Source organism: Syngnathoides biaculeatus, chromosome 23 (assembly GCF_019802595.1).
Source record: "Syngnathoides biaculeatus isolate LvHL_M chromosome 23, ASM1980259v1, whole genome shotgun sequence".
In the NCBI taxonomy this organism is placed as follows: Eukaryota; Metazoa; Chordata; class Actinopteri; order Syngnathiformes; family Syngnathidae; genus Syngnathoides; species Syngnathoides biaculeatus.
The window spans coordinates 9,066,934-9,083,235 of NC_084662.1; the positions used below are offsets into that span (position 1 = coordinate 9,066,934).

The 16,302-nt window shown below is 43.4% G+C and overlaps 1 protein-coding gene across 3 annotated transcripts in view; it reads right to left on the reverse strand.

The window, feature by feature from the left end:
- adgb (androglobin) overlaps positions 1-16,302 on the reverse strand; it is a 39,754-nt gene that overhangs the window by 18,751 nt on the left and 4,701 nt on the right. For all 3 annotated transcript variants that reach the window (XM_061812690.1, XM_061812689.1, XM_061812688.1), the window contains exons 8-18: positions 14,535-14,621; positions 14,002-14,162; positions 13,025-13,095; positions 11,877-12,054; positions 11,473-11,566; positions 11,116-11,266; positions 5,486-5,531; positions 3,911-4,001; positions 3,769-3,832; positions 2,962-3,067; positions 1,973-2,111 (exon numbers count right to left, since the gene is read on the reverse strand). In XM_061812690.1, coding sequence (XP_061668674.1) covers positions 1,973-2,111; positions 2,962-3,067; positions 3,769-3,832; positions 3,911-4,001; positions 5,486-5,531; positions 11,116-11,266; positions 11,473-11,566; positions 11,877-12,054; positions 13,025-13,095; positions 14,002-14,162; positions 14,535-14,621 — 1,188 coding nt within the window. The remainder of the gene's footprint in view (positions 1-1,972; positions 2,112-2,961; positions 3,068-3,768; positions 3,833-3,910; positions 4,002-5,485; positions 5,532-11,115; positions 11,267-11,472; positions 11,567-11,876; positions 12,055-13,024; positions 13,096-14,001; positions 14,163-14,534; positions 14,622-16,302) is intronic.

The window sequence follows — 16,302 nt, forward strand, 5'->3', positions numbered from 1 at the left end:
CACTAACTCCTGAACCAGAAAGGGAAATTTCTGTACTGCATGAAAGGATCTCGCTGCTCCGTATTATATCAACTATCCAAAATGTTAATTACGTTCATGAATCAATTTTAATAGCGGGGATGCTGATATAAATGAGCCGTAGCTCAATGCTAATGACTAACGTGGAAATAGCCGGAGAAGCTCACCTGCAAACTTGTTTTGAGTTCTCGGTGAAATGCGTGTCTCCGGTGTGCCCAACGAACATGTAGTTTTATTTTTCCTCGACTATTTCGGAAGTTAACCGGCATCACACGCAGAACAGACCCCGTTCCACTTTGGAGGTTGCGCCGCAATTTGCGACATTTCCCCGCAGTTTGTATTTACACGGAGTGTGTGGCCCAGTTGAAGAAGCAGCTGGCTGATAACGCGCCCTCCGCAAGCGCCGAGCCGAGTTCACAGTCTGGTCAGACCTGAGGAAAAGTGGAACTCCATTTCCACGGCTCCATTAGCTTTACATAATTCAGCGATCGCACACTAACTCGTCGGATGAGCACCGGCAGGCGCCTCATACAATAATCGGCATCCGAAATTGAGACCGCGCCGGGATGAAGGAAAAGAATACCTTTGGGCCAGAGGATAGCGAAAAAAAAACAGGGAGGTGACAAAGGAAAGCCATGATTTTTTTTTTGTCCTGACCTAAATGATGAAGGCAGCATGTCTGATTGACAAAAAAAAAAAAAACTCTTTAGAAAAATCCAGACGCACATACAGATGAGCTGCTCTTGGATAGACAAATGAGCACATAGTGTGCTCTACGGGCAGATGGACATCATAAAAGAGAGCTTTATTTGTACGGGCTCGGCACATGGCTCCATAAACTAGAACCTAAACTCAGCGGCGGCTATTCAATACACAATAGTACTAATGTCATCCGCTCCTGCTTACGGCATCGACAGAACCAGGCATTCATTCTGTGTTTGACCGAACGCTTAAATTTTTCCATTTTGATAATTAAAAGCTCTCCATAGTAATTGAATTAAAGACCTGAATTCAGCAGCACGTGCATCGTGATTCTGAGCTAATAAAAGATTATGTGCAGTTGTGACATGGAAAAATTGTGATTTGTGTACACTGGCTGCATTTTGAGTTGAAAAATATGTACCGTAATTTCTGGCCTGTAAGCCGCGACTTTTTTCACACGCTTTCAACCCTGCGGCTTATGTCCCAATGCGGCTAATTTTCTGCATTTTTTTTTCCCCAAACGGCCGCAAGGGGGCATTTGAACGGAAAACATAAGAGTGACAACAGTGGAATATATGTGCCGAGGAAGTGACTTTTACCGGTATGTTTTTTTTTTTTTTTTTCCTCTCCCCAATCAGCCCTGTTAGCGCTGCGCTAGCCTGTTCCTGCCGCGTGTCAGTGATTTTTACCAGTATGTTTGTTTTTAACTGGCCCAGTTAGCGCCGCGCTAGCGCATTCCTGCTGTGTTACTGCCGCGTCTCATTGATTTCGGTATGTATCCAGACTTGTTAGTGCTGTCGTACCGTGTTGCTACTGTGTAGCTGTCACGGCTGGGTTTTTTTTTTTAACCGGCATTTTTTTTATTCTTTTTTTAACCAGCCCAGTTCGTGCTACCGTGTTGTTGCTATGTTAAGCTAAACTAAGGTATTGAAAATTTTAAAAACTCTTTCTGTGTACAGTCTTTCTTTGTAGGGTTTCAGTGTGGGACTTGCAGCTTTTACACAGGTGCGGCTTATGTCCAAATGGTATTTCCTTTACAAACGTACTGGGTGAGGCTTATAATCAGGTGCACTCTGTAGGATGCAAATTATGGTAGTTTTTTATTAAAAAAAAAAAAAAAAAAAACATCCAAATGAAGGCCCGGTCTCAACAGGGGAAAACTGTGTGGGAAGGGTGTAGGAGTGCGTCACACCTCAAAACCGAGTTTTATTTTTTTGGGGGTGGAGAGTGTGAACACAGACTGTGTCCTTACCCTGTGGGGAGGTGCAGCACGGTAGATTTGGAGCAGTTTGTCTCGATGGTGACTATGGGCGGCTGACACTGTCTGCTCTTCCAGTGGAACGGGGCGGCCTGCAGAAGGGCGGGGCAGCGAGCTGCCGACATGTCTTTGGCTGAGAAGGGCAAGGAGGGCGTAAAGGACACCGAGGTTAACGTTCACTTCCACACACTGGCTATTCATATTGATACAGGGCTGCCTTGTGATACCAGTTCATTCATTCGTTTCGTGGCCACACACATCTCTTAAATCTTCTTTTGCTGATGAAATGAATGGAAATGCCATTAATCCATTCCGCCCTTTCCCTCCCAAAAAAAAAAAAAACCCAAAAATCATCTGTGCATTTTAATGAGTAAAAATACAATTGAAAGGAATTAAGTATTTTTCTGTTACTTTGCATCAATTGAATGACCACTGCTCTGCTCTTTATGGTGTGCCCGCATTCATTCAGATGTCGCCACTCCTCGCAGCTCATCAGTACGGCAATTTTTCATTCTTTGGAGAAGATAAAGTATATCTTGTCTTTGTAGCATCGTTCCAGCATCTCTTTAATCAGTTGCTTAAAGGCTTCTAGGACTGCAACATATAATTAATATTATCTTAAAATTAGCAGGCTTAGAGGCTAAGCTATGTGGTCATTTTAAATACTTAAGCATTTATTGTCTTTGTTTGAAGTTTAGTTTGACAGTAAAATTTCAAATCAGAATAGCAATACTGTCAACAGCTTTAAGTGTGTTTTTTTTTTTTTTTAGGAATTCTTCATGAATTGCCAAATTGCTGCTTTTTGTGAAGTGAGTTGAGTTCACTGGTACCACACAGCAACTCAAAGCAGAAAAAACTAAATGACAGTTCATATCTCCAAAAAAAAAACAAGTGGAGTAACCGTATCTCAAGGCAACACTGCCCATTCATAAAAAGGTTAAATCGTGTTTGAATGTGGGTTACGTGCACCCGTGTTTTCTTACTGTTGTCTATTTCTCCCCAACGAAGCAAGCCAGAGAAACTGATGAGGATCTGGGAAGGATGCAGGCTGTCCACGCACAAGTAGTAAGTCCCTCGTGCGTACGAACACTGGGAACGCACACGCGAGTACAAACATAAGCACGCACGGGGCGACTTATCAGTAGGAGGGCAGACAAGGAAGAGAAAAGAAGCAGCGAAAGCTAAAGGGAGGGGGAGATACAGCTACTGATAGGGAGCCGGCTTAACAGAAGTGAGGCTTGAGAAAGGCTAAAAGTGAAGTAAGTCAGCCGAGATAGACGGGACAAAGCGAAACACGAGGCGACGGGCGGCAACAACGCTGATAAAGGAGGCGACAAGGGAGCCGGGAGGGGGCGACGCGGACGTGTTTGGAAGGACAAGCAGAACTGTGGCTATCCGAGCAGATATGCAAACGCTGCTCCACTCACACGCACCTTGAGTGTTGTCTTATGACACCAGCAAAGAAGGCCGTTTTCAGGCTCGACTATTCGGTACGAAGGCTATATGAGAGCCAATTTTCCATCAAGCTTTTTTTAATCTACTTTACTCTGATCAGTCCCACTTTCAAAAACATAATCTTAATTGAAGATTCCAAATCATCCATAGGTGTGTGTCCAAATGTGTCGCGCGAGCAAACTCAAGCGAAGGATGCGTGGTGAAGCGTTCTTTCACGTCCGATGGGTACTCAGCATGAGACTGCTTCCTGGTCACTGAGGTTCCCTTGGGCAAGGCACTGACCTCCTACCAGACACTACCCATCATCAGCCTTTTTTTTTTTTTTTTCCTTTTACCTTAAGAAGAGACTTCTGAGCTTGGTGTGGGTACGTTTCGGGGTTATGGAACACCAACAAGCGACTAGGGAGAGGAAAAGAAAATATTTTTGAAAAGCCCAATGAACACTTTAGTATGAATGTGTGTGTGTGTGGGCGTTACCAGAAACATTTGGGAAAGTCTTCCAACTCCACCCAAACCTCTGGCAATATGGGTTTGACGACGGGTTCTGTAATTACACTCCTGGGCAGATCTGAAAAGACAGTCAAAATTCAGGTGCAACAATTTATCAAAAACCAATTACCAAATTAATCAACTATCCTGATCATGGATTAATCATTTCGAGACACGGCTGAACTTAAAATTTAGGACAAAGCTTTGTTTAAAAAGATGACACCCAATCACTGAATAGACAGCTCGAGATCACTTTATGAAACAATTTGTAACAATTTACAGCATCCTTGCATGAGAAAAGCGTCTGAATGTGTATTTTAAATCCACATATGCGCTCAAAACTCGCAAAACTGTTTCCTTTCGAGACTCATCGCGAGTTATCGTCAAATCATTATCTTAAACACAGAGATTGGAACTGGCCCAACTCCCACGTAATGGCATCTGTACTCCCACTCACCGACTCCCACTTTTAACCGAATGCATCTGGCGTCCAAGTCATACCGGCATATGCACGCAGACAAAGGCACGTACTGTACAACGCACGGGCAACGCGCATCTCTGATGCCGGCGAACGCCAGTCCGTTCGCTCAACCCGCAGGTGTTACCAAGCAACTGAACGAGGGCAGAGAAAACCGTCCAGCTGTATTAAGGCATCATTTCAGCACAGTCGCCTTTGCAAGCGTCTCGGCCAACTAAGGGAGGCGTGCAGGCTGAGAGGCACGCAGAGAAAAATGAGCCATCAAATTCAGAAGCACAAATGGCGGAACCCAAAAAAATCGTTGAACAGCAGACTTCTCAGACAGGGAGAATTGCTTCACAACCCTTCAAGTACTCGCAATTGACCCGCTTAAGAGCTTGTCTTGGGATTATATAAGGAGTCAAACGCCAGGGAGTTTGTAATTGGGGAACTCAACCCTGCATCTGATAGGCAATTGATTTTACTGTAAAGCGAGGGTGATTAAAAGTTCCTCTGAAGTAAAAATAAATGCAAAGTAAAACTGGTTTGCTATTTCTGTGCAATGGAGTAGTATGTATTTCTCGGTCCTTGTGCGTTTTGAGCGACATGTACAATGTATTTGGAAACAAATCTACAAATCTTCCAATTCACTTCATAGAAAACCATTCACTTCATCAATTAGGTACAGAATTCTTGATGCGGTAGTGCAAATAGAAATACTCTTAGACTGCAATTCTTGCAAATTAAGGAAAAACGGATTTGGCCCTCTTGTAGCTCTAGAGCTACAATATAAATGCTAATTAGGAATACAATCATTAGTATTTAATCATGGAAATGAGCTTGTCCGTCCATTGCGCCGCTTCGACTGTGACGGCGACACTACCTCAGAAAATTGGTGTTGTTGATGCCGTACAATTATTCAATGTTATTTTAGCCAGAGTTGAACATTTAAAAAAAAAAAAAAAAAATCCCGTGTTGTACATTTATTGAAATCAGAGATAGTGTACCATGAATTGTTGTGTTTGGAATTGTTGTGTTGACATGCTTTTCAAAGCATTCCCTGAAACAAATGACAACGCTTTTAAATACAAAGCGGCAGCGTTTACCAATGGAGCCGGCATCGTCGTCCTTCTTCCTGTCCTCTGCAGGAACCTGAAGGGACAGAGAGAGGGAGACGGAAAGAAAGAGAGAGAAAAGGAGTGAGCAGTTGAGTTGTAAAAGCATCCACAAGCGCACCCCAGAGACGCGCCTCGGACTGCGGTGACTCCGCGACAGCTGTGGCGGTGCGCCGTCCTCGCCCATCACCACAGGACGGCAGCCAAGGGTTTAATGTGACAAGGGGCCGCTCCTCCCCTGCTGCTGCTCGACGGCACCACCACCAGGGAATTGTGCTGCTAATTTACTCTGACTGTCACAAACCAATCAGGACTTATTATGTTGTTGTTTAGTGTGTTAATTCTCTTCGGGCGGAGGGATTACTCAACTGCTCCGATTTCATGTTCATTTGCCTGACAAATATTTCCATTTTGCTAATTAGTCATTAGCAAATTCGATCATATTCGAGCTGAGCAGGGTGAGAAATTGCAAAGTACACTAGCACCTTAAGATAAAAGCTATTTTTGAGATATGTCCAGGCATTCGGTCAATATTTTGCTTTGTGAAAGACAAGCGTTGTATGCTGGCAGTGAACTCAATTCAACTCGCATATAATAAAACAATTGACGATAGCTGCTGTAACGCGTAAGCAGATAATATAGCGATACAAGTATTCTTTAACTTCCACAAAAAACGATCAATATTAATGCATCTCAGTGAGTCACTTACAGTAGAAGCACAAAAAGAACTAGGAGTCTTTTTAGTCGGTGATTAGATGACGCATGGAGCAGCGCAATGAATTGAATTGCATTTGAAATCAACATCCATCCATCCATGCATTTATTTACCCGCTTATCCTCACAAGGGTCGCGGGGAATGCTGGAGCCCATACCAGCTGTCAACGGGCAGGAGGTAGGCTACACCCTGAACTGGTTGCCAGCCAATCACGGGGGCACATCGAGATAAACAGCCGCACTCACAATCACACCTAGAGTTTAATGCCAATACCATTTTAGAGTGTCCAATTAATGTTGCATGTTTTGGGGGATGTGGGAGGAAACCGGAGTGCCCACCCGGAGAGAACCCACGCAGGCACGGGGAGAACATGGGCTGGGATCGAACCCGGGACCTCAGACCTGTGAGGCCAACGCTTTACAGCTGACCCACCGTGCTGCCCTGAATCAACATTGTTATTTAATGACTACATTCTTTTATAAAGCACATTATCATCATTTTACTTATTAAAAAAAAAATTAACGATTTAATTTCCTATTATTGTATGTCATGAAGCAAATTGTGACGCAAGACACGAGTGGATGGGAAAGAGCGACACGGCGTTGTTATGCTGACGGGAAAAAAAAGTGACATTCAAGCCCAACATGCGGCTTTGCTTGCTTCCATGAAATTTTCTCAACACTTCATCTCAATTGTTCCTCTTCAGAAGCCCAGAGTAGCAACCCCAGTGGAAGTGGAACAGCTCATTCAACTCTTGACAAATCAAGCTTCCTGGATAAGACCGATGACTCACAACGTGTGTGTGTGTATGTGAGTCACCCCTTATTTGAATAAGTCGGGGGGGGGGGGGGGGGAACACTCAGACAGAAAAGAAGCCCCGTGATTGGGAACCACACTTAACCTCGTCTCCACCACACGCTCATCTGCAAAATTCCCCTCTCACAATTCTAAAATGAAATCACCCTCTAATGTACAGCAATATGAAAATACAACACATAATTCCCCATTCTGGCTGAAAACTGCGAGGAGCAACTTATCAAATATGACTGTAACAGTGCGACATGGCTTAATAGAATCAAAATTTGTGCTTTAGACAAGGCACATGATGACTGGCTGTCATCATTATCAAAGTATTATGACACAGACAATCGACAAAATTATTATTATTTGAGGCTTTTCTGCTTTAAATGAGTGTCAAATTCCATGATAAAAAGAGATGAAATAATACTATCAACAGTGTTTTATCTTCAAACTGTGTATCGCGTTACAATGGCTAACAGCAATAAAAGATGTACTTTTTAGGAATTAAACTACCGCCTCGTTATGGATGAATGCTGTAATTTAAATGTTATTCACGGTGGTGGCATGTAAGAGAACGAAACATTTTATTTTGGTACTTGGCGAGCAACGTTTGAGAACCACCGCATTAGACCTGCCAGGCACGTCCGTATCAATGAAAACAAATTTTATGCATACTTCGTCCCGTCCAATCACCGACTGCTGGTTTTACGTGACAAACCTCACGTGCAAGACTCCTGCGTTTTTAATCTGGTGCCTCCTGATTAGAAAGCCATTTGTGTGCGCGTGTGTGCGACCAAATCACAGTCCTGGACTGAAAACTGGAAAACAGACTATTTCTTTAATCCCAGACTTCCTGGAGCTTTATTTGACGCAGCTCGCAGAGTTAAGTCTCTTCTCCCGGAGTGACTTCCTCGATATGCGATATTTCCCTGCATATTTCCTCTGATTTTTGAATGAAGGAAGAAAAGCAAAATCAAATCTGGACCGCAGAGCCACACCCCAACCCCCCCCCCCCATCTCGTAAATGGAACAGCACAGAAGACCTTCGGTGATTAACCACATTCCGAGAATAGTCGAGGTTAAGGCGGCATGCTTGCATAAGGGGCCTAATTCTTGAAAGCACATTAAACTGGGAGGGGAAAGAACCATTGGGGTATTAGGAGCGTCATGTGACACCACCATCTTTTCTTTTTTAATCCTGCTGGGGGGGGCTCGGCGCAGATGTTGATTCTTTTGGCAAGAGTTGAAGAAACAAGGGGAGGGGTTCAAAAAAAAAAAAAAAACCAAAAATGGCAAAAACGCCTTCTCTTGCCCACTCCGGCGGGTGCATCATCCTCACTACTAAACGACAGCTTGTGCCCGTGCTACCCTGCTGTAACCTCGCTCTCACTGGTCCCACTTACACAAGAGGCTGACTCATCTCAACTGTATACTGAGTGATGTATAATAATAAAGCCCCCCCCAAAACCCCTCAGGATACACAGACACTGATGGCTCCCGCAATAGTTGTACGCCCCCCCCCCCCCCCCCTCCATATGCACGATATGCCACCTCCCACCAGCGCGACCCGGCGCGACCGGCTCGTGCCGGAGATTCTAATTTCACATCTCACTTTCTCGCTCGGCTGCTTCTCCCTATTTTTCCCTCCTTCGTTCTCTGTTTCATTAGCAGCAGCGCTGCCCTCGTTATTCGACACTATCTCTGTCGGTTACGTTCTCCCGCCGCCGATGTCGTGGTCGTGAACGCGCCGCCCTGGTCTCCCGTCTATTCTGGCGCTCCATTTGCTGCAGATGTGCCCCCGGTCACTAGTGGCCTGGCTGCAGGACAACAGAAGTGACTTTGAGATTGGGTGACGGCCGCCTTGTTGTCAACAACACAGAAAGCCGAGATGATGAGCCGCAGACTTGGAGGCGAGGGCAAGAACTGACTTTTGAGACCTTAGAACCAAAGATTTTTAAAAACATCATCGCCATGTGCAATGTTCGTTCAGTGATCATCTCAACTACGATTAATGCATTCCCCATTGAAATGAATCAAACGGTCATTAATCCAATATTTCATAAAATTGTAAAAACATGAGGTCTGTATTAAGGTAAAAATATTAAATTAGTTTCAACTTTTTTAAAATCTTGGGCAAACTAACATGTAGATTGCATTACAAAGTAGCACTTCGAGGTCATATTTGGAAAAATATGTTACGTCTGAGGCTACAGCCGAAGGGCACATGACCAGAGAGAGCCAATAATCAACAATGGCTTACGAGGAAATAACTAATAAATATAATAATAATAAAAAAACTGAGCTTTTTTGAAATGTCACTAAAATTCCAATCATGGAATTTTCCAGAAGTAATGGTAATTTTATTATGCAATTTCTTTCAGTAATGTAATGGATTACGATTACATAAAGTTGGGAATTAAATTATATATTTTTGTGAAATGTAATTAGTTATTTCCCCAACAGTGCTCAACACACCATTTTATCAAATAAAAGCGAGTCTAGAGTACAACAAGAGTGAAGCAGTTTTCAAATCGAAATCACAAAGATTTGTTTTCTACTGGGAGCACGATGGAAAAAACGGTTAGCGGGTCTGTCTCACAGGTTCAAAGGTCAGCTGAAGCCCTTGCGTGCTCGTCCGGCGCTCTCCTGGATTTTCAAAACATGCGTGTTCGGCAAATTGAGAGGCGGACGACTGCAGCCAAAAGAGTGAAAGAGAAGAGGGACAGGAGGCAGGAAGAGACTTGGGCTCGAGGGATTGCAGCAAGGATGAGGAAGCATTGTGTACTTTATTATGGTAATCCCGCAAATGGGACCAAGCATAATTGGCACACTGCTAGAGAGGTTTATAATTGCCTAGAGTAAGAATTTGAACCATAAATATACAACAAAATATGATACAAAATTACTTTTTGTAACATGGGTCCAAAGTAGCGCTACTCTTTGAGGAGTCAAGCCATTGGTCTTAGGCGGTTAAAGGTCCACTGTCATCAAAAGCATATTTAGTATGTTATTAATGAAAAAAAAAGGCAGCCGGAATGGACCCATCCGTTTTTTTTTGTTTGGTTTTTTTCACCACACAACATGATTTTGACGTATATGGCTTTTCGTCACTCCCGCCATGAAAATCCTCTCGAGGGATTTGTTTTCGAGAAGAAGCAGGAAGTGATGTTAATAGCAGATTCAAGTGGTCTCGTTTGTTTCCACTAGTTTTACCTGCTGGAAGGTAGTTCTTTGTTCCTTCGTGTTGGCCAAAATGCCGGCTCGTTGTATTACTGGATAATGTTCCAACACTCGGGAGGATGGATTCATTCTTCATGTTTTTCAAAAAGACACGGTTCGTCGTGAAAAATGCATTGCACGGGTGCAAAGGACGAGAGCGTCGTGGGTTCCAAATGACAGGTAGGTATGTATACAGCTACTAAAAAAAATATATATAGTTTGGGGGGGGTCGTATTCCTTACAGAATGTAACAAGTCGATGTACCCGTCGGCGCTGAGCACGGCTTCAAACGAGGGGCACGGCGACGGCTGGGCTGGCTCATACATACTGTCTGGGAGTCTGTTGTTTGTTAGAAGTGATCCGCATATCATCTAAAACATGGCTGGAAAGGATAGGGTAATATTCCCCCGGTCACTTCACTTGATTGTGAGATGTTCTCTTCTTTGAAAAGCGCTTCCGTGTCCCATAGTAGGTGGCACAGCGTGTTTTCAATGGCGAATGTCCTGGCGTGACGTAATGGACAGACGTTGCGGGCAATATGGCGACCACTTGGATGTCAAATGAGACTTCTGCAACTTTGCGCATGGATGACTCGCTCTCCGCTCGTATTTATTTTTTCGTATGGACATTGAAGTGAATAATGTCATATGTATTTTTTATTACAATATCTATTTTAGAACGTTTATAAGGATGACACTTGACCTTTAAGCAAAAATGGCAAATAGGTGAGTTTTCAACAGATGTGTGGGGAAAAAGAACATCAGTAAATTTGTGAGTCGTGAAATGTGAATAGGCGAGGAACCCTTTCATTGTATTTTGCTTCGTCATGTTGGATTCAAGTAAGATGCGGCACGTGCCCTTGCAGGGTAGGAAAAAGTAGAAGTACCTCCACATCCTCGACCGCAGTTTCACAGTTAGCGTCGTTTTCAGCCGCGTCGGGATCGAGGGCCTCGCAGCCTTCGTTCTCCGCCCCTTCGGCGATGGGGTCCAGAGGGGGCGTGTAGGGCTGCTTCCTCGGAACGCTCCACTTGTCCACCCTGACATATTTAAAAAAAAAAAAAAAACATGTCTCAGGAAGCGTCAGGACACGAGCGCATCATATGGCAAGACGTTTGCGGCGACGGACTGTGTTGTCTACAGATGACTCATGCGTCGCTACAACGCAGCTAAATAAATAATATGGTAGGTCATGATTCATTTTGAAAAATATATGTACAGTATTTCAAAGAACACACACACACACCACTCTTTGGCAGGGCGAGGTGGGATCCTGACACGCTGGTCGATGAAGGGGCTGGCAATGCCGATGAACTCCTCCGGTTCAGACAAAGGAATAACTGTGATAAAGGGGAAACACAAAACGCACGTTACACCCACTCGTGATCGCACGTTTTGCGTGAATGTCAGACATGAACTAGCTGCAGTTTCTCCTCACTACTGAAATAATGTGGCTCTCTTCCAAAGCAGAATAACCTCCCATGCACAGCTCGTCCTGATTTAGAATTTGCTTTGCGCTCCATTCGTATTTATTCATGACATTCACCTACACCGTGTCACAGACTTTCACAAAATGGTTTGATATACGCCTCTGTACCCCCAACGCCCGCCCCCCCCCCCCCCCCCGTGCTCTCGTTCCTTCCCGCTTACTCCGTGGCTCATCGCTGATCACAGGCTTCTTGCTTTTCTTGCGGATCAGTTTCCATCGCGGTTCAGGCGGCGGTTCTTGTGGTAACTCCAAGGGGCACGTTCGGGTCTGGGTCAGCAGGACCACGTGGCTGTGCCGCAGACAGAGGTTGTAGTGGCGCAAAGTCTCTGAAGAATCAGCCTGCACGGCGGCCAAAAAAAAAAAAAAAAAAGACAAAAAAAAAGTTGATCAGTCTAAACTTTACAAAAAAAAAAAAAAGATTTACGAGAACATTTACCAAGATACTAAAGTAACGACAAAAATGTAAAATATATTTTAAGTATGATAAAGGAAAAGTACATAATTTAAATGTGAATAAAGGTTAATTTAAATAAAATTATTTTTAAAAGTCAGCAATAACATTGGGACAAGTTACATTTTTTTTTATATATTTTAGTTTTTAATGTTGAAAAAAAAAAAAGATTTTAGGAGACCCAAATTAAAATCCAACAATGTGACTATGAGAAAAGTCATAAATTTACAAGATAGAAAATGAGGAAAAAAAGTAAAAATGTCCCTTTACAGGTGTGAAGTCAAAATTTTAACATGAGGGGGAAAAAAAAGGTAAAATTTTCCCCATAAGGCAGAATGTGAAAAATGTGTACACAAAGTAATGTTATGTAGGTCTTACTGGGAGAATTGTCATAATTGTATGAGAGCACAGCATTACAAGATAAGATGTAAATTTACAATAACAGTCAAAACATTACTTACATCATTATTTTAGTGAAAATATTCAAGGAAAAAAGGTTTTCAATGTGGAAATTAAAGTTCAATTCACAAGAAAAGAAAGCCTTCATTTTTTTGTAAATTAATTGGGCCCTATTATTAAAAACTAACGAGAAGTATTTTCTAACAAATATATGGTACTTTATTTTCTGACTCCTGGGACCTAATTCTTTATATTGAGAGTTTGTTTTTATTTTTTAACTTGTAACATAGCATCTTTATGGTTACTGTCCTTTTTGTGTTCCCTTTACTTAGTGTGGCTCTAACACTCCTTTGTACTTTTAAACACGGATGCAAGTACCTGAATGTACAATATAAAACTGCACACTACGCATATACTACAGAACCCATTCAGCGAGTCCACAACAGTAAAACCGCATACCATTTTCGTGTACACATAGGGATCATCGTGTAGCTGATTGGGATAGAAGCTGGCGCACACCACCAATTTACCTGAGAAACGTGCACACACAGTCATGAATCATGGCTAACAACAACACCACAAAAAGACAACTTTTCAGTCGAGAGAATCTCCGTGCCGAGGTCAAACACAGTGTGTAGGTTATCTAACATTTAAACCTGTTGCATTTCAAAACTATATCATCTGAGATAGAAAAAAATAAATTGCTCAGGGACATGGAAAGTCAATCTAAAAGGACCATAGAGAGCCATAATGGGAGCACTGCAGGATTAATGTACAGGCAGCGCATTAAGAATTGAACGCAGGAGCCGCTCACCGCGTTGCAAGTTACGGCGGTGGAACGCAGATTCGATATGAAAACGACGGGAGCAGCTGCCCTTTAACGGCATAACGGGTACTCGGGACCGAATAGGGACAGACTTGTGGATTTGCAACCCGCGTGCTTTTCGAGTCATAACGAGACAATTATCTTTTTATCTCGATGTTGCCGTCATGGGATGAGCACACTTGCCGCCTCGCGCGGCAATTCACCCTGCGCCGCTCCCAAAAGCCGTATATTTATCGTTGAGCGTACACGGATGGACCCGCCCCCTGCGCTCCATAATACATAAAGAAAACAGGAAGTGGCGCTTCAAAAGACATTCGGAGGGGAGAGGGCGGGGGTGTTTGCTCCTGGAGCTGTTCCCGTGCCCTGTAGCTAATCAAGAGAGATGACACTGTAAAGGTTGGTTATGTATCGGGACTGAGCAAGGAAATAATTACCTGCCAGATTATGCCGTTTAAAAAAATGAAAAACTAAAAGAAATACTCATTTTCATCCTATATATGCATTTAATTATGGATACAGGAGGTATTAGACCACCACCCAGCATTTACCTATAAATTTTACTTATGTAAATCGATAGAAAACGTCGTTAGCGTAGCACTGCGCTTGTGACCTGAGTTTCTGTCCACGTCCCGATGGCTCCTGTGTTCCCCGAGGGCAGCACTCCTCCTCGAATGATGGTGGTGCTTCTTCTGCTCCACTTTTGCGCATTTGTGCATGAATTCGGGGATGCTGCCTTGTAAGAAATCCCAGGTTTTTCTGCGGCACACGTAGCTAGGTGGGGGCAAAAGAATCATTTGGGTTGTTGTTGTTTTGTTGTTGTTTTTTTTTACTGTGAAACATTGCATCGTATTGTGCCCCAAAGGATTAAAAAAAAAAAAAAAAAAAACTAGAGAAATCGGGATTTTCCTCTGCTCCACCTCCAAATGTCATGAGATAGCAAATGCAAAAAAGCTTGGCTTCCAATTCGGGCTGATTTAAGCAAACTCCCTAGTTGGAGTTCAAAGTACAAGCTCTGGAATTTTACGCAACATGGCTGCTACAAACCAAAGTTCTGTCGGGATTTTACAATCTGTGTTTCCCACAACGATGAGCAAAGACTTAAAAGTAATGTGGAGCGGCACGGCGAGCAAGTGAACTTCTTACTTTATGGGACTGATTTCCGGGATCCAGCCGGTAAGGTGATGGATGAAGTTGAACTCTCCAATCTCGTCGGACAGCTGCGCCATTTTGCTGAGAGGGAAAACCGGTGCAGGTGCGACATTAGGGAACCATCACAGTGCAAATAAAATAAACAAAAATACAATTCTTACCATCCATGAACAACCATTTTTCCAAAGGGAATCATCATTTGTGCTAACGGGCGACCACTTGTATCTCAAATCATGTTCCCCTATTGAAATAAATATACTAATACTATTATGCCACCTCGAGGTAATATAAGAGGGACATCCAGTATACTGACGTACAGCTTCTCAGTACGGCAGTAATATTAATTGTTCTTTGCAGAAGCTAAAGAATATATGCCTGTGATTATTGCACAGGTCTGTCTCCAGTAACCTTCAGCTGAGAGTGGCCATAAACAGAAGATACGGACATTTTTTATCTCGGCAACCAGGGGTTTGTCGGCATGTCAGTGACATATAAAAGTATAATGCATATAAAACAGACAATGGCAATTGCCTTCACCACGGAAATATCACTTTCAAGCGTCCAAGCACTCTTGTGGAGTAAAGAGGACGACGGGGAGTACGTTTCAGTCGAAACAGATGGCCCCAATAAGATCTAATTGGTCCCCTTGGGAATTGTCGTGTCTGGTCGACAATTTTGACACTCAGAGCAGTGAATGCAAGACCAAAGTTCTGCAGTTTAGTAAAAAAAAAAAATGAAAAATGAAAATACATTCTTTGCCCAAGGGACAAAATTTAGAACTACAACCACTATGACTTATGAATGCCTCACTAGAGAAAGAGAGAGAGAGAAAGTCTCCTTTGTTTCCTGTCTCAGATTAAAGATTAATTTGTTGGTTAACCTTCAGTGGACAGCGGGACAGCCACTTTCTATACACGCCACAGTGACACTGACAGGCCACCAAGTTTGAGTCCGACAGGTGATTCGGGAAGGCAGGCTGGGTGATGATCCAGAGCCACTTTCAAACCAAACACAAAGCACAGCTGCGTGAAGTTGTCAACGCGGTTAGCGGTTGGGGGTTATTTGTGCGTCGAACGCGCCGGCTGCAAACGTCACGTGTGGATCCGCACGCTGCTTGACAAGGTGCAATTCAGCGGCGTGGGAACAAAGAGCCGCCCGACAAGAATGAAAATACCAATCCGTGCTGTCTTTGTGGGTGGTGGCGTACGATTCGCACTCAATACTGGCTCAATAATTTACTCACTAGGGTTACAAAATCTGTACTCGTCTTGGCAGAAGCTCCCTTGCGTGAGACAGGACCGCCTGCTCAAAACAGCGTCATTATGGCGAGATAAAATAAGGGATTTAAACTGTGCTGCAATCCTGCATCCTTGGGTTATTTTGCCCAAAGCAGGTCACAGCTCTTTTAATCAAGACACCCCGGGAGTAAATGTATCATTTACTTTTATTTTTATCTCAAGTTCATATCTTGCTTGTTTTGCTATTTTTCTGGTACTTTTTTCCACATTTGAGATAAAGCATTCATTTGAAATTTGTGACAACCGTAATTTCCGGCCTACAAGCCGCGACTTTTTTCACACGCTTTCAACCCTATGCGGTGATGTGGCTAATTTGTACATTTTTTCCTCACAGCCGCAAGGAGGCGCTCGAGCGGAAAAGGTAAGAATGAGACCGGTGGAATATATGTGTCGAGGACGTGACTTTTACCGGCCCTGTTAGCGCTGTGCTAGCGTGTTGCCGCCTGTCTCAGTGATATTTACCG